The sequence below is a fragment of the Pelobates fuscus genome, chromosome 11 (genome assembly GCF_036172605.1).
Source record: "Pelobates fuscus isolate aPelFus1 chromosome 11, aPelFus1.pri, whole genome shotgun sequence".
In the NCBI taxonomy this organism is placed as follows: Eukaryota; Metazoa; Chordata; class Amphibia; order Anura; family Pelobatidae; genus Pelobates; species Pelobates fuscus.
In genome coordinates this window covers 38,867,654-38,892,858 of record NC_086327.1, presented here as the reverse complement: position 1 = coordinate 38,892,858, position 25,205 = coordinate 38,867,654, and the positions used below count along the sequence as shown (strand labels likewise).

The window sequence follows — 25,205 nt, the reverse complement described above, 5'->3', positions numbered from 1 at the left end:
CAATTTATTGATATTATGAGACACTGTATGGGTGTCAAAAGTATTTGGAAAATAAGTAACAGAGCCGCTTTAGTTTAACATACTGTCAAATAAAAGGTCCATTCCAAGAAGATTACTTTTTGGGTTCTTACAAATGAGTGAAAAGGAATAACAATAGGGCTAATCAAATAAAAACATTGAATTTCAAATGAAAACATAACATGCACGAAAAAACAGCACGAAGATAAGAAATGTTTTGCTTAAACCATTGGTATGTAATTGTTAATTTTATGTGTGGCAATTAAAAAAAAAACATATAGAATATAGCAAGTTTGTGCAGCAAGTTTATATATTTTTTCACAATGTAAAGGTGATCAAATTAGATTTTTTTTGTTTTTATACAAGACCGTCCATTAACTATTTTTAAAATCTTTCATTTGTAAACTTAATATACACCAGTGGTTCTCAACCCAAGCCTCAAGGCACCCCTACCAGTCCAGGATTTAGGGATTACCCAGATGTTTCTAAGGGTTTTCTTTTTCTTTGAAAATCACTTTAGACAACTGCGTAATTCCACAATCCTGGACTAATATGGGGTGCCTTGAGGATAGACTTCGGAACATATAGCTTCCTCAATCTAGTAGGATATACCAGATGCCAAGGAAATCAAAATGAATTAAAAGGACTTTCCACGATATAAATCACATTTTTTTGCCTGATGTTATTTTTACTGAAACTGCAAAACGCATTTGCTCCGTTGCACTCCATATTCTTCCTCTTTCAATAGATAAATAACATGTAAAGTGAATCGTTTTTCATGAGATTCTCCATTTTATTTTACATTTATTACTAAAATTTAGCAAATTGCATCATAATCCTGTTTAGACGAGGTTCCTTCAGTCTTTGCAAATCAAGAGAAATAGAAACAAATGGAAACATTATTTAATTACTTCTCTTTTCTGTATGCTCTCTCTATGTTCACTGTCAAGTGCAAAGGAAAGAGCTTTTAACGATATTTAACAGGGAGCTAAGGTAGAGGCGCTCATTGCGAAGGGTAAAGAAGTTTGGATTTCAACATTCAATTTTCTTTCAAACCTTGAAAAATAAGTCATTGTTAAATATAAGCATAACTAAACATTATATTACAAATTTGTATAGTAGACATATCTACTATAAATCCATATATGTTTAGATTATGTGCAAGATTCATTAACATAATAAGTAGTAAATGCACTGTGAAGAGTCAGTTTAATTTGACAACAAGCTTTTCTAAGACAGGACAGTGGCTATTTTTTCCTTAAAGGGAAAGTTTAACCCCTTAAGGACACATGACATGTGTGACATGTCATGATTCCCTTTTATTCCAGAAGTTTGGTCCTTAAGGGGTTAATGTAGTTGTTCTGGTTTGTATAGTCAGTCCCTGCAGGCTTTGTGCTGTAAACACTGCCTCTGCAGAGAACACCTCTAGTGGCCATTCCTCAGATGGCCACAAGTGGTGCTTCCTTTGCATAGACATGCTAAAATTTCCACATAAAGATTAATTGATTCAATGCATCTCTATGAGAAGATGTTGATTGGCCAGGGAAGCGTTTGGCTCTGCCCACCCACCTCGCCTTCTTGGCTAAGATCATCAGAATTGACAATCTCAGCCAATCCAATGATTTCCTATCGGAAAGCATTGTGATTGGCTGAGATCATCAATCTGATGTCAACCAAGGAGGTGGATCGGAGTCCCGTATGGCACTGGAAAAAGATGAGTAAATCACCTTTCTAACCCTAGGTAAGGGTGGTATTAGATCTATATTGTCAGGTGGTTTTAGAACTAAAGTGTCAGTAATACACACGTGTTCCTAACACTATAGTGCCCCTTTAAGTTTATATGCTTTGTAGGTCATGTATGTACTTTTAATATTTTGCTCTACATATATGTATGAACATTGAAATAAGCCATGTGAGTGAATGAAATTCAGACACAACTCTAAAACAAAAATCCCGATACTGTGAATTGTAATATACTTTATTCTTATGTACAATTACTGCACATCTCCATATTTCATTCATTATATCTCCACTGCCATTCCCCTTCTCAGAAAACCTATCCATGCGCAGTACTGATTTTTTCATTTATTTAAGCTAAATGTATAGAATGCCTTGGGTTTGGCTGGTAATTAGATAACACAAACTTACAACCCATATCCGAAGAACTAAATCCACCGGAATAGTAGGTGATAAATTTCTAAAAAAAAAAACCCACTCATCAATATTGCACTCAAACACTCTATACACATACAGTATAGCCCCTTCAATGCTGGAGTTAAATTTCTTCCACCAAAACTGAAGAAACTAACAGTTTTGCACAGCTATCTTCTTTGGATAAGGTTTGAAAAGTCCAGAAAGGGCTTTGGCATAAAATTCTAAATGCTCAATATTCAATAATAATGGAAACAATTGTTGTGATGGGGGCACACTCTACACCAAGGTTTACTGCAATGTACAATGAGGCCACAAAGGAAACGGAACTGTAATGCACTTATCAGGCTCTGACTATGGGGCATGTTGAATTTTCTCTGTTTTCTTGGACATTAAAATAGGTGGAGAAGTAATGAAAACTTAGAAGATGGTGATATTTTTGAAACTCCATTGGTCCAAAGAACAGTGCTGCATGCGATGACTTCATTCACTCAATTTCTCACTCGCTGAACAATACACTAAAAGTTCTCACCAATTACACCAATCACAAACTGACTCCAAAAAAACTAGACATCGACAACACGCTCCACAATGGGAGATAAATTCCAACCATCTCCTATGGAAGAACACATGTTATAGTATCACCGTATGATATGTTGGATGCCATTAAGCCTCATTCTCTCTTGCAATAGTATATAGCGTTATGAAAAGTTGTTGAACCATATTTATCACCACGGTGTGAAAGGTGGTAGGGAGTTATGCTATCTGTAAATCCATATTTTATTATTTTCTGCACCACTCTTGAGAAAAAAATGAATGGGCGGATCAACCTGACATTTATGAAGTGGTCAGTAGACCCTTCACATTTTACAATTATTTGATCAACTGGAATGCTAAATTATATTCTTTGTTTTAAAAACAATCTTGAGCTTCCAGTGAAAATGTGAACAGGATATGTTCACCATCAATGATAAAATGCACCTTTTTTATTTGTTATTGCTTACACACTTATACAAGTGATGGACTTTAGAACATATATGTGGCATCTATACATGTAACAAGCAAACCACTGATACCAGAAACAAAAAAGGCCCTTGGACACCATAAATATTTTTGGGGGGTATTTGTAAGAGGGCTTGGGAGCATGAAAAGGCACTGCCTATACTCCCCTAACATATAATACATTGACCAGTATTTAATTAACTGAAAGGAAGTTGCTGTGATCATGTGATTCAAAGTGGGAGATTTGGCAACACCAGTCACCTCGCGTTCCATATTTTTTATGCTCATCTCAAAGTTGGAGTTGAGACATTGCTATTTTAAAATTTATATATTTTGTTGTTTGTTTTTTATGTTCAAGACAAGTCCCTTTCAGCAGCTGTCCCATATAAATAGGGGTCTTTCCCTTCATCCTGTATAAATTCTTCTTTCTTCTCCCATTCTGCTGGCCACCCACCATTGGCAAAGCTTGTGCTCTTGGTGGCACCATAGCTACCGTACCCTCCATGAACCTGAGGCTGGTCCTCACTCTCTTCAGCCAGTTCATCTTCGTGGATGAAACCACACTTTTCATCCGTAGTTTCTTCTGGTTCTGCCCATGGCTGCTTCTCTCCTGAAGCAAATATTCCATAGAAAATAACCCCACCATAGTGAACAAGGGAAGCGATAAGGAAAACATATTGCCATTCTTCTCGAGTCTATAGATGCAGGTAGAGATGTAGAGTTAAAAAAAAAAGAGGAAAAGAAATACAAGAAAGATTAGAACAACCATAATTGCATTTAACTCAAGTATCCATTAGTTTATAGTATATAAAATGTCAAAAATTCTAAGTGAATTCAAAGTGATTTTCAAATTTAATTTAAGCTAGGAAAACTGGAAATACAGCTGATTGGAAAATATTTTGACACAATGTTTGAAATTAATTTTAGTTTAGTAAATAACCCTTCAGCTATATTTCACTGAATACACAACATAAAATCAAATTACATTTCTTAAAGCAACAGAGTCAAATAACCTTATTCTGATAGGTTTGCCTTGCATTGTCAAATGGAGTGTAAGATCAAGGATAATTTATACAGTAGAGAATGAAATTCACTAATCAAAGCTGATACCTTGTGCTTCGTCATGGCTCCCACAATCAAGGGACAGACCATTCCTGATAAAGTTCCCACACCATTGGAAATGCCCATAAGAATACTAGCATAGCGAGGTGCAATGTCCAGATGATTAACATTAAAACCTAGAGTATTGCAGAAACAAGACAAAAACAATGTAATTTAATAAACATGTAGCATGCAGTTGGATGCATTATGTAAAGCTAGCATGTTCTTGTATACAGGTAGTCCTTACTTGACGACTTACCTGCATAACAACTGCTTGGACATCCGACCAGCTCTCTTGTGCGGGGAATCCCCCAAATCTGAGTCTTGGGAATTCCCCTGCACATAGATTTGAGGGATTCCCGTGCTAGAGAGCTGGTCTATGTTTAAGGGAATTTCCCCCGAACATAGATTTAAGGGATACCCGGTGCTAGTGAGCTGATCAATATTCAAGTATTACCCAAACATAGACCTGCTCTCTAACGCATTCAAAACTTGGTTGTCACGCTGGACTTAGGCATCCTCTCTTAATGACCTATTCCGTAAGTGAGGAATGCCTGTATATTGCTATATATGTGACAAAAGTTATTCAAAATTATATTTTTTTCCCCCTATCCTCTATTAATTTAGTTGCTGATATTTCCCAATATTTATTTTTTCATTAAATTGACTTGAAAGGGCACAGTTGCAGGCATCTCAACACAGTACTGTGAAACATGTGAGAACATCTTGGCCAAACCTATGTGATCGTTTTCTACTTGTTCTAAAACATCAAGTCATACTTTTTTTTTTCATCTGAACTTTGTTGTACGTCTGTGAATTCCTTGTAGCTATAGATTTATATTCCCTGTACTGGGAATTTATACTGAAAGTATATTGTAGAATATTGGTGATCTATACAACATTTTGTCACGTAACTTTTGAGATCATTGCACTAATGTTCTAGACCAGGGTCCTCCAAACTCTGTCCCTCCAGATTTTGCTGTGTTTGCAGTTGTAGTTCAGCAACATCTGGAGTGACAGAGTTTGGAGAACCCTGTTCTAGACAATCATCTTCTGATTCTTTTGCTATAGACGTCTTTTTGAAATAGACGTCGTTGTTTCCCAAATTAACTACATGTAAAGAGGGAGAAAAAAGGAATTCTGAGACAAAGTCATAAAATGTAACTGCAAATACCTAAAAACGTTTAACCTGGGCTGGCCTGAGGATAGCAATATTTCACCAAAGTAAATGACTGCAATTCTAAGGCCAGTCCTTTGGGCATCAATGTCTTGGTTTAGTTGTCAGTTTAGTATGGACCTATGGACTGAGTGTTAAGCAAATCATACGTCTCAATTTTCCTCTTGATGTCATTTACATCACATGCATGAATTTAATTTGCATATGTAATGAAAGTAAAGAAACTCGCTTGTCTGAAACACACATGTTCTAGCAGCACAAATAGAAACATTGCAACATGCATACAAAATAATATATGATGTAACATGCTTGCTAGAATCAGTAATTCTAGTAGAAACATTCACAAAGTGTACACTATTTGCTGGCTCTTTGTTTACAACAATTTGTACTATTGGTTTCTATTGTTTTGTATTTTGTGCACCTGCTGTCTAAGCCTTATACTACTGGATACAAGCTATTTGACACAAGGGAAATGTGGTCTATACTCATTTGGACTACACTTCTCTCTATTTGGTGCAACCTGGGTTTTTTCTTTTTTTGTTGTTACACTCAAACTGCCTATAGGTTATTTCAACATAATTATGTTAATGCAGCATCTTAATGCAATGCACCCATTGCTTATTATTAGCTGATACTGCTAAAGCCAGGTGTAAATGAACAAATAAATTCACATACAGTAACAAATTGCTTTTAAACCAGATTGCCAACCCAGCTAACCTGCACAAAGCATACAAATATTATAATTTATAAAGCTCCAATCTTTCGACAGCGCTGTACATTTTTTTTTTCTGTACAAGTAGTTGCAGCAACATAAGTTGGACATGCAGGAACACACTTACCTGATATAGCGAAGCCACTAAATCCCACCGCCAGAACAAGAAAGGAGATGGCCACTCCTCTGCTATGGGAGTAACCTACGACTAATAGAAGTGTTGCCTCCATGCCAAACCCTTCAGAAAATAAATAAGAGCTTGTATTTTACACATTATAGAGAAACAGAAAATATAAAATGTCAAAATAACTTAATTTCTTTCAACACCTGCAGTACATAAAATGTCACACTCAGATCCTTGTTTTTCTGGTTAAGCTTTATGGACATGGCCAGTTTAATTTTTCATGTTTGTATAAGCACTTTTGAATTCTTTTAAAAAAAGTTTGGAGACCATTTTGTTTGTATTATATTCCTCTATTTCTGCATGTTTTGCTGCTAATATTACTTTTCTATATGCTTCCTAGCCATAGGTGTTGCTACAGGGGGCCCGATGCCCCCTCCTCCCCTGATTATTTCTTGCCCTCCCATGTGACCCTCTACCCCTCCCCCCCTTTCTCCATCCCCCCCTTCAGTCTGCAACTAACACTTCAGTTAGCTTGGAGGACATCAAATAGAGGATAACATGTTCTGACAGTCTCACAGTATAACATGGTCTGCTTTCAGTGTGAGTGTGAAAGGGAAGAGGGGGGGCACGCTTGCCAGGAAAATGGATTGTTTTCCTGGCACTGGAGAGTCCCTTTAAGATAAAGTGTGTATTCATTTTAATGTTTACAGCTGCTGTAGTGTGCATCATCTGTTAAAATATATCATTCAATATTCAACATTCAACATTCAATATTGTAAAAAAATTTAAAAAACCAGGTGGCCGACCATCAACTAAGCATGAAAATTAATTCATACTAATTCATGGGCATTATGGGATTAATGTCCTGTCATTTGTAGGCTAAACCATTTCTTCCTTTGTGGCAGCCATCTTGGGAGGTGGAGCTAGCTTTATATGCATATATTGTTTAATCTATACAATTGTCGCTACTACAACTCCAAAGCACAGATTAAATGTATATCTCCAAAAAAGGCAATGTGTCATCCATACATTTTGTGATAGATGGGTTTAATTTAAATTTGTATAATTGTACCTTCAAAAAGGATATAAATTTATATTTTAGTGTTGAAGAATAGCTTTAATGTGCCTTTTGACTTACCACCACAGTTCATCATTTTTCGCACGTTGGTAGTAGACATTATCCTTTTGGTACGTAGAAAATCAGCGATTTGTCCTCCGATGGGCACTATAATAGTCATGACCAAGTGAGGTAAAGCTGACAGAAGTCCAACCTGTTAGTAGGGTAAATAGGCATTTAATGTTTTTCATTGTGGGTATACCTACTTAACAGTGTTTTTTGCAGGTGATGGGGGGGGGGGGGGGGCAGTAGAGTCTCTTTTTAACTCTTTTTATGTCTTTGGGATGAACAAAATGTTTACCTTTCTTATTCTCATTTAAGTTAGAAATTAATGTTGGCCTACTGGAAAACTAGGCTACTCTCTGTAGATCATATTCTCACACAATATGTGGCACTTCGAGGTGGTTGAATGCCTCAAAGTACCCGTACAAGAATCCACTAAACTTTTTAAGGCATTCATGGCTGTTACACTTTTAAAAACCCAGAACTCTTGACTCCCTATACCCACATAATCTAATCCTCTACATGAAGAAAGACAAGGCCAGTTACCTGCCTTTGACTAACTGTATTATCTCTTCTCTTCTACTTTTCATTCTGCTATCCTTTTATGTCTGTTCCTCATTCCTCTGTAGTTGTTTTTCCTATTTATACCAGAAAAATAATGGTAAATATATGCAATGCCTCTCATAGATTTGTAATCATTTTCTGGATTGATTACATTGTTTTGCCCTTCAGTAAAACCATTGTTAAAAATAGAAATAATGTTGGCTAAAATGCAGAATCAATTGTCTCCTAAGACAACCTCTTTTGCGGTGACATTAACTATCCCTTTTGCTTTCTTGCAATGTTTTGCAATGAAAAAAAAAAAACAACATAATAAATTATTCATTTAATGAGATAGCAAAAGGGAAGGCAAACCGATCAATGTAATAAACTGACATTGCTTTCACAAAGTAAACTTACCTTGCTAATTGCAAATCCAAAGACTTCTTCAAAATAAGCAGGCTGGCTAATGAGCAGAAGGTAGAAAGTCCAACTACGGCAAAAATTTGCAACGATAATGGCATACACTGGCATAGAGGTGAAGAACTTTCTCCATGGAGCCTTGAATTTCTGTAATAGATGGAGTGGTATTATTTGTTTGAAGAACATAAATACAGTTGCCCTCTAAAAAAAAAACTGTTGTCCTCTTATGTCCAAATAAAGAGAAGAATAAAGTTTTTCAAATGTGGACAAGACAGAATATGGACAAATAATGGGTGAAGCATAAGTCAAAGTACCAGTACTAGAAATGGGTGGTACTACCAAATTGTAGCTTGGTAGATGGTACTACCATATTGTAGATTAAAGCAGTCTGATTGACCATATTGGGTTAGTGACTTAGCAAGATATGGACAGGAAATGCATAATTTAACACTTAACATTTAAGCATGACTTAAACAAATTGCCCTAAAAAATATTTGGTAAGGAAAAAACTTTCCTTCAGCTTTATTAATTAAAAATAAAAGTCAGAATGAAAATGCACATTAATTATGAAATGTGTCAAGCTGTTGTTTTTGATTTTGCCAATCTTCTACTAGAATTTTGCTAATTCTGAATGCATTACATTTCCTGGATATTTCACTTAAAATAAAAAAGGAATTGGGGTAACACCAAGAAAACACATTTCTAAGTTTTGTTGCTGCTTGAAAGACCAAAATATATGCATAACACACATCAAAGGGTACAGACACTTTAGCAAAAAAAAAAACAAAAAAAAAAACCAGAACAAACTAATTCTACTGACCACCAATGGGTTCATGAAAGTTGTACTTTCTCCAATACTCTCTTCGATGTATTGTTTTTCTTCCTCTGATATTGTAGGATGCTCTGCAGGGCTTTCGTAAGAAACAAGGATCCAAAACATGTACCATGTTAGACCAAAGCTCCCTAAAGATAGAACACAATATGTCACTTTATTAGCCTTTTTAGTTTGTAAAATTGAAGTATAAATTTATTAGATATTCCCTCTCCACCGTGCTACATTAGGGGTATTTTCCAAGAGTGCCTGTGTGTATCAGTGAGTTTGTGTGACTGTATTTGGGAAAGTGTGCATATCTGTGATTGTGTATATGTTTGTATCTGTATGCATCTGTCAGTGTGTATAAAATTGACTGATTATTTGTGTTTTAGTATGCTTGTCTGTATCTGTGTGTGTGTGTGTATATGTGTATGTCAGTACGGATCTATGTGTGTGTTTCTCAGTACGGGTCTACGTGTCTGTCGGTGCAGATCTGTGATTGGGTCTTGAGAGTACTGATCTATGTGTGTGTTTGGAAATACAGGTCTGTGTGTGTTTCTGGAAGAAAGAATCTGTATGTGTGTTTGGAGTGTGCTAGGGCGTTAGAGAGTAGGGAACACAGACTTTCATATAAGAAGATGTCTTAGCCAGTGGCTCCTACTTAGCCACTGGGTTTCAACCTAAGCATCTTACGACCTAAGTTTTGTCAGCATCCCCATTAGAATGGTGTAACGGATCACCTGGCACCCCGACTGAGTACCTCCGTTAATGGATGCTCCTAGTGCTTCCTGAGGACTCCAAGCACTCTGGCAGACACCATAATCACCGAATCCGAGAAACCTTTAAATTCTCCCAAGCGTATGAATGCTGTAGACCATTGAATAGGAACCATACGAATAGGCTTGTACTCCTAGCAGTCAACTGGAACAGCATACAATAAATCCTTCCCCCAATAATGAGACGACACATCACTTTGAGGGTAAAACAGGAACTCTGGACTGGCTCATCCAGCCTGGCTTTTATTTCCAACTCACACATACAGGCCACACCCAGGGGGAGGCATAAAAGAACCAATGCCATAGATGTTACCTCCCACACATCCCCTCCCCTTAGTGTGACACATAATCCCATTATGCATACAGAGTAAAATATACTTTTACACAACTTTCATAACTTTAAAACCATACATCACATTCACATAAAAATACATATCCACAATCAATCCATTCAGGGGAACAACATATTAAAAAATGGCATGAATCCGACCAGGGGTTCAAAAGTTACTAAAAGTATCTTTTGTTCCTTTCTAGCTGGCAGAAAAACATCCCCACAATGCATCCTGGTTTCCTCCCTTCTGCCCTGGAGTTAATTGGAGAAGTAATCCAATTACCCAGGACTAAAGGCAGACTCCATTAACCACATGGTTGCAAAACAACATAAAACACTTTAAAATACATAAAGTCACATTTACACATAACACACAGACATTTCACCTATCCCCAGATAGCTGGGATCTGCACGCACAAAACTACCGAATAGCGCGCAGATCCTACTCACACAGTACAATTGCCATGGAGCTAAAGTCTTTTCCATAGTCTTTCATTATATGAATAGGCTCCATGGTATGGCTATCTGGGGTATCACATTCCCATAAAGTCTGGTCCATAGTCCAAAGGCAAGAGGCGGGCAATCAGCCCCCTCCAAGGACACGTGGCGAGGTCGGTTTCGCCACACTTCTCCCCTTTACCCCCCAGACTAACAGGGTATCTGACCTCCTGCCGGTCAGTGCCCTGGTTAGTCCAGCAACCCACCCATGAAGCACAAACAGCAGTACCTCCCACCCACAATAACTGGTTACTACACCTGGGTAGAGGAGAACTTTGTCCAGGTCCAGGTGCCTCACCACGGCTGTGTGGGGGACTGGTAGTCTGCCTTGGTGGGTTGCTGAGTGGGCAGAGACCAGCGGTACTCTGCCCTGGTGCCAGCGCTACCACTGAAGTAGCCTGATTGGAGCCTGGTTGTGGGAGGGGGAGACCGACCGTCTCCCCTCTGGGTACACAGCTCTGCTGCTGGAGACAGACTGTCTCCCCTTTGGCTAAACAGCCCTGTCGTGGGGGGGCAGGACCGACCGTCCCTACCCCCTGTGCTGGAAGTGCAGAGACCACTGTCCCATCTGCACAGGTGTGGGGCTTACAGTCTCCCCCTGGTACATTAAGCTGCCGCTGGGGAGAGGTGGTAACCAGCTCCTCTCCCATTAGAACACTCTGCTGCTGGGGAATGGAGACTGGGCTCTCTATTCCCTGTACATTAATGATCCGCCGCTGGGGAGAGATGGTAACAATCTCCTCTCCCATACATACTTCCCGTCTCTGCGGAGGGAGACCGACTGTCTCTCCTCCCAGCACAGAGTCCTGCTGAGGGGGAAAGGGGGCTGGGCTCTCCATTCCCTGCTGGATACTCTGCTGCTGGGGAATGGAGACTGGGCTCCCAATTCCCAACAAATCACACTGCCGCTGGGGAGGGAGGATGGCCCCTTCAGCTCCCTGTAACTTGGGCGCAGAGACCACGGTCCCATCTGCGCTGGTGTGGGGCTTACTGTCTCCCCTTGGTGTGCTAAGCTGCCGCTGGGGAGAGGGGGTAACAAACTCCTCTCCCTTACACACTTTCAGCCGCTGGGGAGCAGGGCTGACCCCCTGTACTCCCTGTAGGCAGGGCGCAGAGACCACGGTCCCATCTGCGCTGGTGAGGGGCTTACTGTCTCCCCTTGGTGAGCTGTGCTGCCGCTGGGGAGAGGGAATAACTAACTCCTCTCCCTTACACACCTTCAACCGCTGGGGAGAGGGGATAACAGGCTCCTCTCCCTGCACCGTAGACTGCCGCTGGGGAGCAAGAACGGCACCTTCAGCTCCCTGTAACGCACACTGCCGCTGGGGATCTGGGCCGACTGCCAAGCATCCCTGTAGGGCCGGTAGAGAGACCGCAATCCCATCTCCACCTGCCATCTGGGGGTCTTCCCAGGACCAATCCGTGAGGCCCCTCAACATTTGTGAGTAAGGGCCACCTGCTTCCCCACCTGGCAACTCTGGCTGCTGCTGGGGATCTGGGCCGGCTGCCCAGCATCCCGGTGGGCCCGGTGGAGAGACCTTGGTCCCATCTCTACCTGCCTGTTGTGGTTCCTCACAGGACCAGTCTATGAGGACCCCCACTTCGGGTTCCTCCCGCCGCCTCAGGGAAAGACGGCTAACTTCCTCGGATGCAGCCTCTACTCGGCTGCTGTAACGCTCCTGCTGCTGAGCATACTTCCTCTCTTTCGCCAGCCGGAATTCTCGGTCCAGCCTTGTGTTTCGCTCGGCCATGACCTGGTTCCAGATCACCCGGCGTGTCTCCATGGGTATATCATCCCCATACTCGGCCACTCGCTGCCTCACCTCGGCCAGCCAATCATCTCCAGAGCCAGAACCTTCCATACTTGTCTGCTCCCAGGGGCGCTGCACGACTGCTAGCGTTGCCCTCAATTTGTAAATCCAAACAGTGTCTCTGAGCTGCTCTACCTCGCACTAGGACGCCATCCCACCGCTTGCCACCAATGTAACGGATCACCTGGCACCCCGACTGAGTACCTCCGTTAATGGATGCTCCTAGTGCTTCCTGAGGACTCCAAGCACTCTGGCAGACACCATAATCACCGAATCCGAGAAACCTTTAAATTCTCCCAAGCGTATGAATGCTGTAGACCATTGAATAGGAACCATACGAATAGGCTTGTACTCCTAGCAGTCAACTGGAACAGCATACAATAAATCCTTCCCCCAATAATGAGACGACACATCACTTTGAGGGTAAAACAGGAACTCTGGACTGGCTCATCCAGCCTGGCTTTTATTTCCAACTCACACATACAGGCCACACCCAGGGGGAGGCATAAAAGAACAAATGCCATAGATGTTACCTCCCACACATCCCCTCCCCTTAGTGTGACACATAATCCCATTATGCATACAGAGTAAAATATACTTTTACACAACTTTCATAACTTTAAAACCATACATCACATTCACATAAAAATACATATCCACAATCAATCCATTCAGGGGAACAACATATTAAAAAATGGCATGAATCCGACCAGGGGTTCAAAAGTTACTAAAAGTATCTTTTGTTCCTTTCTAGCTGGCAGAAAAACATCCCCACAATGCATCCTGGTTTCCTCCCTTCTGCCCTGGAGTTAATTGGAGAAGTAATCCAATTACCCAGGACTAAAGGCAGACTCCATTAACCACATGGTTGCAAAACAACATAAAACACTTTAAAATACATAAAGTCACATTTACACATAACACACAGACATTTCACCTATCCCCAGATAGCTGGGATCTGCACGCACAAAACTACCGAATAGCGCGCAGATCCTACTCACACAGTACAATTGCCATGGAGCTAAAGTCTTTTCCATAGTCTTTCATTATATGAATAGGCTCCATGGTATGGCTATCTGGGGTATCACATTCCCATAAAGTCTGGTCCATAGTCCAAAGGCAAGAGGCGGGCAATCAGCCCCCTCCAAGGACACGTGGCGAGGTCGGTTTCGCCACAAATGGAATTGGTACTTCCCTTAATTAGAGGTAGGCAATGTTTGGCACTCAAGATGTTGTGCACCACATCTCCCCTAATGCTCTTACAGCCATAATGCTGGTAATGAATCTGGGAAGATGTAATGCAGAACATCTGGAATGCTGAAGGTTGTCTACCCCACCCTTAATCCTGGACTATTAGTGTTTCTGAGGAACGGGTTGGGAATCACTGCTCAAGAGATGGCCTAGCACAGTACAAAAAACAATATAAAACTAAAAGGAAAATCAAGTTTTGGAATTAAAGTGTAACACAAAATGGACAGAAATTAAAATAATTTGACTTACTTTCTTGCAATGCAATCTATTTTGTGCTTACACCTCCTCCTCCCCATGCTTCACATACCATTATGCCAGTCCTTCATTTTTCACCCTATATAATTTCCTCCATATCCCACCTTTTACTCATTACTAACAAGAAATTTAATGTCAGTACGTAAGGAACCAGTCACACATTGTTACTTACCGTACACATAGAACACAGAGCTCCACCCAGAATACTGTACCAATACCCCAGCTAATGGCATTGCCACCACAGCTCCTGCATAAGAACCTACAAAAAACAAATATCACCTCTAATTAATGCCCAGTTCATTTCTGGAATTATATTAACATGTGCTATGGGGATCTAAGAAATGGGGATTTAGGATCAGAGTGGGCAGGTGGTGGTGAAAATGGGTAGCCTCCATTGTTGGCCCCACTCAGGACAATGTACAGAACGCTGCTGAGATTCTTATTTCATGTTCCTAGTGCCTTAGTACCAATCAACAAAGCAAATGTGAAAATGTTTTCTTGTGTCAACAGTCTTCAAATATGTAAAAAAAAAAAAAAAAATAATAGTAATGTTTGACCTCTTATTCATTTTTTTATTTCTAGATGCCATTTTTGGAAAATCTTAAAAAAAGACAATAAACAAAATCTTAAAAAAAAAAAATGGAACTGTAAAAAATGGCCAAAAATGACATATATATATATATATATAAAAAAAAAATGATAACAGTGTCTAAGCACAAGCTGTTCTCCTTTTATATTATGTTTGGATAATTTTTCCTAAAAATTCAATATGAATCAAGTTCCCTGCCTGGCAAACATCACAGTGTAATATCAAGCTGAGCCAGCAGAAGTACTCGTTGCTTACATCCCGTATTTTAAATAGTACCCTAGGGATGCAGGGCCTATTCAGATTGCAGACAGGTGCAGACACAGTAGTAATTTGCTATATTTAGTAATATGAGTAATGCGTAGTTTTGCTGATGCTATTGTAATTCTATGCAAGATATGGCAATCCAAAGTCACAAAGGGAAGTAGTGAGAGGGAGGATGGAAAATAAGATAATAAAGAAAAACAGAAGTAATCCAGGAAATTATTATCAAGAATAACAATAAATAATGTTATTTAGTAATCTGGGTTGACAAAAAAGACTCCTTCAAAGTCCATCAAGTTTAACACATCATTTTTAGGCTGTTGATTAAAAAGAAGAAAAAAAAAAACAATATGATTGTAACTGCCAATTTAGCCACAAAAATAAAATAAAAATTCTTCTGGGCTTTCTTTACAGCAGAGCTCTTTCTTTAAATGTATTAAAGAAAGAATACTTTAGTGAATACTTTTCTAACAACCTACTTCGTACCCCTACTTTTACCCTTTGTGTCACTCTACCCCAGTCCCTTTAGAATGTAAGCTCATTGAGCAGGGCCCTCCACCTCTCTGTTCCTGTACGTCCAGTTGTCTGGTTACAATTACGTGTCTTTTAGTCGACCCATTGTACAGCGCTACGGAATCTATATGAATAATAAAATAATAATAATGATAACATACAAGAGGTCAACCATTATATATATTGTATGTATGGATACATACATACATACTTGGAATTTAACTTAAAAATATCCTAGGGTTAGTAAATAACGTATGTTACTACATACCCCTAATGTGGTTCTCAAAGTACTTCTCCAAAACAAGTTTAGATTTTTTTCAAATTCCCATTCGTACAGAACTGGTAGTTTGTACATATTTTAATAAGGGTGTTCCTTGAAAAATTGCTTTAGTATTACTGCTTTAGATTACTTTAAATCTAACTCCCCCCCCCCCCCCCCCATATGCTATGTAGGATACATAATTAATTTTACAGTTTTAATTATATAAATAAAGAGAAAATTCTATTGCAAATATAAGACTTCTGCAAAAATATGTTTCAGCTGGTTCGTCTGATTCACATTCCTTTTATTCCACAGCCGCACAAACTGATTAATCTGGGATTTACCTGTGGGGTCTAATTCAACAAATCAATTATTTGCAAATCAATTTGCTCAGGCGTGGATTGAAATTATTTTGATTTGGGTGTATTGGGCCAAAAAAAAAAAATTGTGGAAATGTGGTAAATGTTTTCTGATATATCACTTTAGATTAATAATTTTGCTGTGCATCTTCATGTATTTATTCCTAAAAATTCAAAATAAACTTAAATATAGGTGATATGATATAACTTACTAATGTTTAATTGCTGCAAGGTACTCTTTTTTTTTAAATGTATTAAAAAGTGTACAGGGTATACTATTTTTAAATGTTATGGTACTTGCTCGGTCAAACAGTTTACTGTGTCTTTAACAGCTAGGACATCAAAATAAATTCTGACGCACGTACACATATGTGTCAGATATCTTTTATATGTCATCACACATCTCCCCCGTGGCATATGGTGTTCTGTGCGCAATAGTCACTGCAGAAATGTGTAAATTATGTGAAAATTACATTACCGCAAAAGGCAGTTGTGGCAAGCCTGCTGCGTTCGAGAGGTGGGGCCCATTTACTCCAGATCCCATGGCACGCAGGATACGTAACTCCCTTTAAACAATGGAAAGACAAATATTATATATGAATTGTTTGGAATAAGCATCAGTGAATGTAAAACAAAATATAGACTTTATTACTAAACAAGTGAAATGTGCTACTTGTATAACCAGAGCTGGAAAAATCCACAAAAAAAATGATATACCTGATTTTTTTTTCTCTCTATTAAATTTATCTTGTATACCACGACACAAAAACACAAAACAATATTTACAGGTAACAATTTATCATTTATATAACAATGCCCTTTATACTTTTTTTTCTTTATTTTTCCTTTTCTTTTCCTCCCTTTCACCTCTTTTTCTTTTCTATATTTTCTATCTTTTCTGCTTTTCAATTCTTCCCTTTTTTTTTTTCTCTTTTCTTTTTACTTATATTTTGATATTTTGGATATCGGTTCTCCAGCTCATTAGCGGGTAATTTAGTTTTTTCATGTAGTTTGATTCACATTTTTGCAATCAGTTGGCAATTCGTTACAACTCACAGTTTAGTACTTTGTAGTGTCTGGTATTTTGTGATCTACAATTAGGTAATTTTTTTCTAGTATTTTGTGGTCTGATCAAGTCTCTCTTGGTAGACGAAAACCGTGAGAATTTTTTATGCCTTTTTACATTTTCAAATACAGATATAATAAAGGAATGCATTTTAACTGGTACAATGATACATTGTTTTGGTACAGTTTAGTATGTAGCTCTACCTTCTACCAATGTCCTTTCATACCAATGGAATTAATCAAACCATATGGTTCTATATAGACAAAAATGGTGTTCTAAACTCTGGTGAGGTTGTAGGTAGTTTTGTTAAGTGCCAGGGAAGCTTTGCAAGTTTTTTTGGTTTTTACATTCTTGTGTACCAGGTGAGAATTTCTACATTTCTATAAATCTATAGATTTTTCATCATTATGTTTAAGTAACTTGTACAGCTATTCATTTGATGTTTTCTTAAATATCACCACACTTGCCATTCATTATTCAAACTTCTATAATCTATATGTCATATTAAACAATATGCCAACAATCAAATATTTTCACTGTAACTACTCTTATTCATTTTAAATGTAATTTGACCTCTAATGTCATTCTTCTTCCCATATACTAGTATTTATCCCATATGTCAGAATTCACACTATAAGAGCCAAAATGAAAACATTCTCAAAGTCAGCTTAGCTTCTCGTTCAGCTTTTGTTGAACTTATCACTTATTACGTATTGAACTTTTTACCTTTGATTCTAGAACTTGTTCTGCCTCTGTCCATCAGACATTTTCCTAGTCTTCAATCCTTTAAGAAGACCCATCTCTTCAGGCTAGCCTTTGGTGTCAATGGGAAACTGTCATTCCTTAAATCTATCTCTTACTCTCTCAAAGTAATAAGTGGGTCCAGACTCCAATTAACTCTCTCTCACCTTCCATTTCGACTTGTCCCCCCTTCTCACTATTTGATGTTATCTGCCCTTTATCTCGTGTTTTTATACCACACCTTCTCTAGGTTCAAGCAGGTTCCTCATTAACCTTGTGTTCCGGTCAACATTTGTAATAGTTTGTCTTACTTGATGTTAAGTCCTGTATTGTAAAGAACTATGAAATAGGTTGACTCTATTTAAATGCCAATATTAATAAAAATAATAAACAAATCCACAACACCAGGTGAAGCTGCTAGAAGATAAATGTATTCAAGCAGAGTGTTATCCTGGCAATGTTTTGACCCATTTGACAAACAATCTTAGTGGGTCAAAATGTTGCCAATTATTATATATCGGTGTGAGCAATGGAGGAAAGTGATATCACATTATTTATAGTCCTTCTGACTAATTCACCTGATAGTAAGATACACAAAGAGGGACACTTTGATTTTGGGGGTGTGAATGGTGTGGTAACTTGTCTTCTTTACATCTCCCTAAACAAAAAATAGGCCTAGGCAGGAGGGCTAAAAATCTTTTCTAACCTCCCACAATCACTTAAAGGAAGTGATGCATTAATACATTGAAAACCAGTATGTGATGTAAAACACATCATCTCAAGTAAGGGTAGGTAAGATATTGCCAGGCAGGAAATCAGTCTGCTGTTGCTTCCTTTTCTTCCTTGGTAGATGTGATGCTGAACTTGCAGCAGTGAGCCATGACTTGATATGAAGGCCTAACCGTGGGCGAGATCAAATGTGTGGGGAAGGGGATTATTATATGATATATATATATATATATATATATATAGAGAGAGAGAGAGAGAGAGAGAGAGAGAAAGAGAGAGATACATGGGTTGTTGTTCTTTGGGACTGGGCTGTGTGTTTGTGATAAATATATAGTATTGTGCTGTTGCCTTCTAATAAAATACCTTTTTAATGTTAGTTGTTATTTTTAGTTAGATTGTGTGTCCTTATTTGTATGCTGTTGTTGTTTTGTCTCTAAATAAATATTTGTTAAAATAGACGGACCAGAGTTTATATGTGTATGCGTACATAATTGATATAGTTTGGTAATACACCACAAGTGGGAATGTGGCAAGGACTGATCTAAGGGGTTTTAGGTGACTTACTAATAACAATTAATACAACTAAAATGGAATTTAGAACGAGAACAATGTATCTTATTTGCACAGACTTATTTCTAAACACATTCGTTAATGTTTGTAAATTACTGGTAGTGTTATTGCTGTTGAGCTAATACTATCATACAAGCAATATGGAGCACCTAGAGATAAGGGACATTAGGATAGAAAAGACAGAAATAATGATTTTGGTTCAAAATAGAGACTATCCTTCCTAAATAGGGAACCTTGGGCAGTATGGAGAGGTGAAGGCATTTTATGACACTACGGCCGATCGGAACATATTGCTCCCCATTGGGTATACCACATTTATTTGCTCTTGTCACTCATTGGATATAACTGAGATAGGTCTAAGTTGGCTCCCTTTATGGTTTTCTGGGCAAATCAATCCCCCTCTCTCATGGCAGCTAAAAAGTATGTAAATATTTTAAAACAGCTGTGATTATACAGTTTAAAAAAAATTTGCATTCAACTTCTAAAAAAACAAAGCATACATAGACTCTCACCTCTACTAATCCTTGTAGGATCCTGACAAAAATTACACAGCCAAAGTGTACTCTGGCAGCCGACGGGATCAGCATGTTCAATGTAGAGGTAGCCACAATGGCAAACCCAAACACTCTGTAAGAGAAAGAAAAAATAAAGTAAGGTAAAGATACAGATTTGTCTCTGATGAGTAAATAAAGGTAATAAAACAGTGCTCTGTGTTTCAAACTACACAATAACTGCACCAGCTTTCAATTTAGATACACAGGACTGCTAATAACGTATTTAGAAAAATATAATAATTTTTACATCAGCAAAATTATTATTAATTTCACGTTTGGGTAACAACACTTATCGGGGAGTGGGGGGTGGGGGGTGGCAGGTTTAGCAATTTTAAATCAAATAACTGAGAAGTGCATTAATATGTGCTGCATTATAGTGTTTTTTTTTTTTGTTTGTTTTTTAAAGTTCATCTTTTTAAAAAGAAAAAAACAGCCCCTTTTTTACCTGTACAGAATAACTTATTTGAGCTAAAATGTATCACAGAGATATGGCAGAGCTTTTGTTAAAGTTTTCATATATCAAAGCAAAATGGCTGTGTCCTGAAATCAAAATGGCTTTCAGTGTATTTTATATGAGGATGCTTTTACAAAGGTGTTTTATTTCAAAGCCAGTTTAATTTCAATTCAAAGAACGACTGTCATCAAATGGCACTTTTTATATTTTTTCAAAGCTTGCTTCAAATTACAGTCTATTAAATGTAATGATTTTTTTTTTCTGAAGTATGTATATTGAGTTTTTACAATACATTTCACTTTTTTTAATATAGCTGAGCAGTTCAGTTGAAGGGACACTGTAGGTATTGAGTTTACTTCATCTTATTAAACGGGTTATATTGTCTGGAGTTCCCTGGTACTGTCATTTCATTTAGCAATAAACAATTTTTAATGTTTTTATGTTTTACTTCTTAGCGAGAGTTCCCAGCTGACCATTCCTTCTGTGCTGCTTAAAGGGAAACTCCAGTGCCAGGAAAACGATCCATTTTCCTGGCACTGGAGGGTCCCTCTCCCTCCCACCCCCCAATCCCCGGTTACTGAAGGGGTGAAAACCCCTTCAGTCACTTACCTGAGGCAGCGGCGATGTCCCTCACCGCTGTCTCCTCCTCCGCGACGCTCCTCCTGTCCATTGCGTCGGCCGGTGGGCAAGACTGATCCCACCCACCGGCCGAGGAGACCTAATGCGCATGCGCGGCAATGCCGCGCATGCGCATTACGTCTCCCCATAGGAAAGCATTGAAAAATAATTTCAATGCTTTCCTATGGGGTTTTGAGCGACGCTGGAGGTCCTCACACAGCGTGAGGACGTCCAGCGACGCTCTAGCACAGGTTTCCTGTGCTATGGACCAGGAAGTGACCTCTAGTGGCTGTCTAGTAGACAGCCACTAGAGGTGGAGTTAACCCTGCAAGGTAATTATTGCAGTTTATGAAAAACTGCAATAATTACACTTGCAGGGTTAAGAGTAGTGGGAGTTTGCACCCAGACCACTCCAATGAGCAAAAGTGGTCTGGGTGCCTGGAGTGTCCCTTTAAGCTAATGAGGAAGTAATAGCCAGAGCAGCAATGGGCAGCTGTGATTGGCTGAGAGTGTCAGTTGACTGCTTTTAGCGTATCAGAGCTCCAACTGAAAGTATGAATGGGTATGACTACAAGGAAGTGTGTAATTTCTGCCTTAGCCACACTTCCAGAAGGGGCCGGACTGTGGGTGACCAGGGTCCCTTATTTAGTGTTAAACTGCTCTCTTGCGGTTTAACACTGAATGGAAGGACAGTGCCAGGAGATTCCAGGCTCTATAACCAATTCAAAGAAAGGAAATGTTACAGTGAGTACAATGTCCCTTTCAGTCAGATTCTACTGTTACCTGACCAACTGCTGTTTAACCTAACTTGAATGGTGCTGCAGGTTCACACAGAGCAATAACATCAGCAGGCGCAAGCAAGTTAGCCTGAGCAGAATTTAGTTAGATGACAGTAGAATTTGGTCCAACGTGGATGCTCAGACAAATAAAAAAGTGAACTTTTCTGTAAAAAAAACAATATACATAATTTAAAAAAACTCATTAAGTTGTAATAAACTTTTAAAAAGCAAGAAGTGAAAATCTTAAGACAAATGTCCTTTCGATTCTCTGAGTGTGCTCTCTTATGATGTACTTCTTAGATATATGTGAACTGATTGTTGCCTCACTTGATTCTTATTCTCACCTTTTATCAAGCAGGGGGTGTCCCTAAATCAAGATCATTTAAGGTTTCCCAAGAACTGCTTCCAATAACTGAGTTAATCCCTTCCATGCTAGTTAAGATCTTCTCTAAGCCCTTCACTCCCATCGCATTCACAACATGCTGCACTAAAATGTATTGATAGCCTCTCTGGTATCAAAGTTAACAAAAATGTGTATTTATACCACTGTGAACTGGACCTCATGCTGAATTGTCAACGAGCCAAAGATAAGGAGAGAGGAGAAGAAAACTGCTCTGAGATAGTAATATTGATTTTTCTGAATTTTCTTTATACATTTGGCTCATTAATGCACTGCTATGGAATTGACTAAAAGGAGTACGAGTCAGGAACACGTTCTAAGTGGTTAATTAAAAAATGTTATCTTTTGACTGAGCCATTACATGTGACTAGTACAACGAACAAGTACCCAGTTGGGTCTCATTAACTCATGCCTTCAAGCCAATACAGCAACAAATACAAGAATTGGTCTATTTCTTCAATAGAATTGTGTTTATATTTTTCTTTGCTTTTAGAACAAAAATGATGGAAGTAGGCATTGCTACTACTGTAGAATGTAGTACATTAAATATATACAATTATTTATACATTATTAAATCACATTATTAATGTCCTCTTTTAATATATGAAACAAATATATATAGAGGGGGAGAGAGAAGGAGAGAGAGAGAGAGAGAGAGAGTCAATTGAAAATCCTTGTACACTTGCCCAAATAATCTTCAAAACAAAGCATTCGCAGGGTGCCAGAATGAGGCCATATAATATAACAATATAAAAGAGGGTTCGGCAATCACGGCTTGCTGTATCAATCAACTGTATTTCATCAAATTAGAAGTTTTCAAATACAAAAGAAAAAACAGGACAACATTTCAGTCCCAGATCGGGACATTCCTCAGATGAACCTTCTAAAACCTTCTAAAAGGAAAGTTATTTATTCAAAAACAGAAAAAATACTTAACTATTGCCAAAAAAAAAAGTTTAATTTATCAAGGCAAAAATAGGTGCTCCTCTGGGCTAAATAAGGAATAATCCTACAAAACAAGTCTAAGCTGAGTCAGTTTGTTCTCATCTACATTTATAATCCATGTGAGATCGTGATGCATCTCAATGAAGTGGACTGGGTGTCATGTCTTTCTCCTTTTAACCCTGTCATGGGAAACTTCGCTATTTAAAACCGATGGTCGCATGATCTGATTGGTGCAGTATGGCATATTGCCGCGTATGTGTACTAGTCTCTCAATGCTTTCCTATTGGATACGGGGCCAGTTGCAGAGAGAGCAGTGTGGCCTGAGATAATAGCCAAGTAAACTACCTTTTTAGTCTACGCAGGGATTACCTAAACGGTGACTAGGACACTATGGCTTTAGGAATAAACATTTGTGTGTAGTAGTGTAGTGTTCAGAGGAAATACAATTTTTTTTTTAACTTTTCACAGTGATTCAATATGATAGAATAAGTGATCATGTATTTTAGCTGTTAAGTACTTACACCACAAATAAATACACAAACGCGCATTCAACATCTTCTTCATTCCAGTCTACTTTTGGTATATACCGAGATGTGTTTACTATCATGCCACACACAACAGAATTTATTGTGAGGTCTTTCCTTTAAGTGTCTAGAAGCTATTTAAGCCTTGCCATTTACTGTAGACTGACATTCTTAGATGCATTCTACTTTTACACAGTAGTTTGTGAATGGTGTGTGACCTATTCCTCAATAAGAGTGAGATTCATTTTATCTCACTCTTATTGAGGAATAGAGTGAGATAAAATGAGATTTTTATTTTATCAATTAGAAATCACGAACACTGGATTTAAGAAGAGATAAAATACTTTGCAAAGAAAGTGAACATAATCAGGAAATCGTGAAATTGTGAAATATAAATTTACCATTAAAAAAAAGCAAAACAAAAATCTATAAAAAAAAAACAACTTTCGACTGATTGGCAAAATGTATTTTTATCTTTTTATAGGTTAGTGTCATGGTGAGTAAAGGGTTGAGATGTTGCTGATATCTCAAAATTAAATATATAGGTGCTGATTTTCACCTCCTTCACTCCTTTTCTAACACTTTCTCTCGAGCGCTGTGAAAAACAATAAATTAGAAAGTGTGAGAAGTGTTCTGCTCAGTCTTTTTGATTAGGGAATGTGTGAGGAACATTTTGCTGCTAGAGGTGTTCAGGAATAGGATAGTCTTGTGACACGTGTTTCTACTGATGGGTTTTAATGTAATGACTCACCACCAATCAATCTGCTATTAATAACTCAACATAAAGCATTCATTTGAAAGAGATGGAGCTCTGCTGCTGTATTTTCCAGCAAGCACCCTCAAGACATGTCTACTTTGACACAGTATTCTTCATTATTTTATGCACACGAACCATCAATTCTAACGTCAGAAACTCTTGCCAGAATTCCAAGAATGTTCACAGCATAACAGAATCTGTGACTGATAGATACTTGCAGAAGACATAAGTGTGACAATAGAGGCTATAGGGGATCACAAGAGGAGTGCAGGCTCTGTAGCCCCAAAAACTCCAGTGCCTGGTGATCTTAATATGGGGCATCAGGAAAAAATGTCTCTCCAATGCTAGTTCACAGGCCATACTGGAGGTAAATAATGTAGTTTCTAGATAATGTATGATGGCTTGTTTCATTTCTTTATGAAACAGTAAAATGAGCAAAAAGATATGGAAACCCTGATATTTTTTTCACAAAATTAGGAACCTTTTCACCATAACGGATGGAGTGCATGTATAAGTAAAACAAGCAATGCATACATATAGACATACTTTCATGCTTACAGTATCTCACAAAAGTGAGAACACCCCTCACGTGTTTGTAAATATTTTATTATATCTTTTCATGTGACAACACTGAAGAAAAGACACTATGCTACAATGTATAACAGTGTAAATTTGCTGTCCCCTCTAAACCGTTGCAAAAAAAAGTGAGTACAACCCTAAGTGGAAATGTCCAAATTGGGCCCAAAGTGTCAACCTCCCACCACCATCTTTCCCTATAGTCATATTTTTCCTACATGCTGTCACATGTCCATCTTGTCTTTTGACATGTTATCCCATATACAGTGCTCCAGTTAGAGATATTTAAAAAGTGAGACTCACATGCACACACACACACAATTCAGATAGTTACCTTATGTGCCAAACCAAAGTAAACATTTTAAATTTTGTAAATCAACCCATGTAAAAGTAAGAAGAGAAAT

At 38.3% G+C, this 25,205-nt stretch overlaps 1 protein-coding gene across 1 annotated transcript in view; it reads right to left on the bottom strand.

The window, feature by feature from the left end:
- Window positions 1–1,978: 1,978 nt before the first annotated feature.
- SLC17A7 (solute carrier family 17 member 7) overlaps window positions 1,979–25,205 on the bottom strand; it is an 89,983-nt gene continuing 66,756 nt past the window's right edge. Inside the window, exons 4-12 of the mRNA XM_063436859.1 lie at window positions 19,707–19,821; window positions 16,567–16,654; window positions 14,277–14,363; window positions 9,189–9,331; window positions 8,366–8,515; window positions 7,424–7,556; window positions 6,289–6,399; window positions 4,282–4,409; window positions 1,979–3,866 (exon numbers count right to left, since the gene is read on the bottom strand). Of these exons, the coding sequence (XP_063292929.1) occupies window positions 3,525–3,866; window positions 4,282–4,409; window positions 6,289–6,399; window positions 7,424–7,556; window positions 8,366–8,515; window positions 9,189–9,331; window positions 14,277–14,363; window positions 16,567–16,654; window positions 19,707–19,821 (1,297 nt within the window). The 3' untranslated portion in view covers window positions 1,979–3,524. The remainder of the gene's footprint in view (window positions 3,867–4,281; window positions 4,410–6,288; window positions 6,400–7,423; window positions 7,557–8,365; window positions 8,516–9,188; window positions 9,332–14,276; window positions 14,364–16,566; window positions 16,655–19,706; window positions 19,822–25,205) is intronic.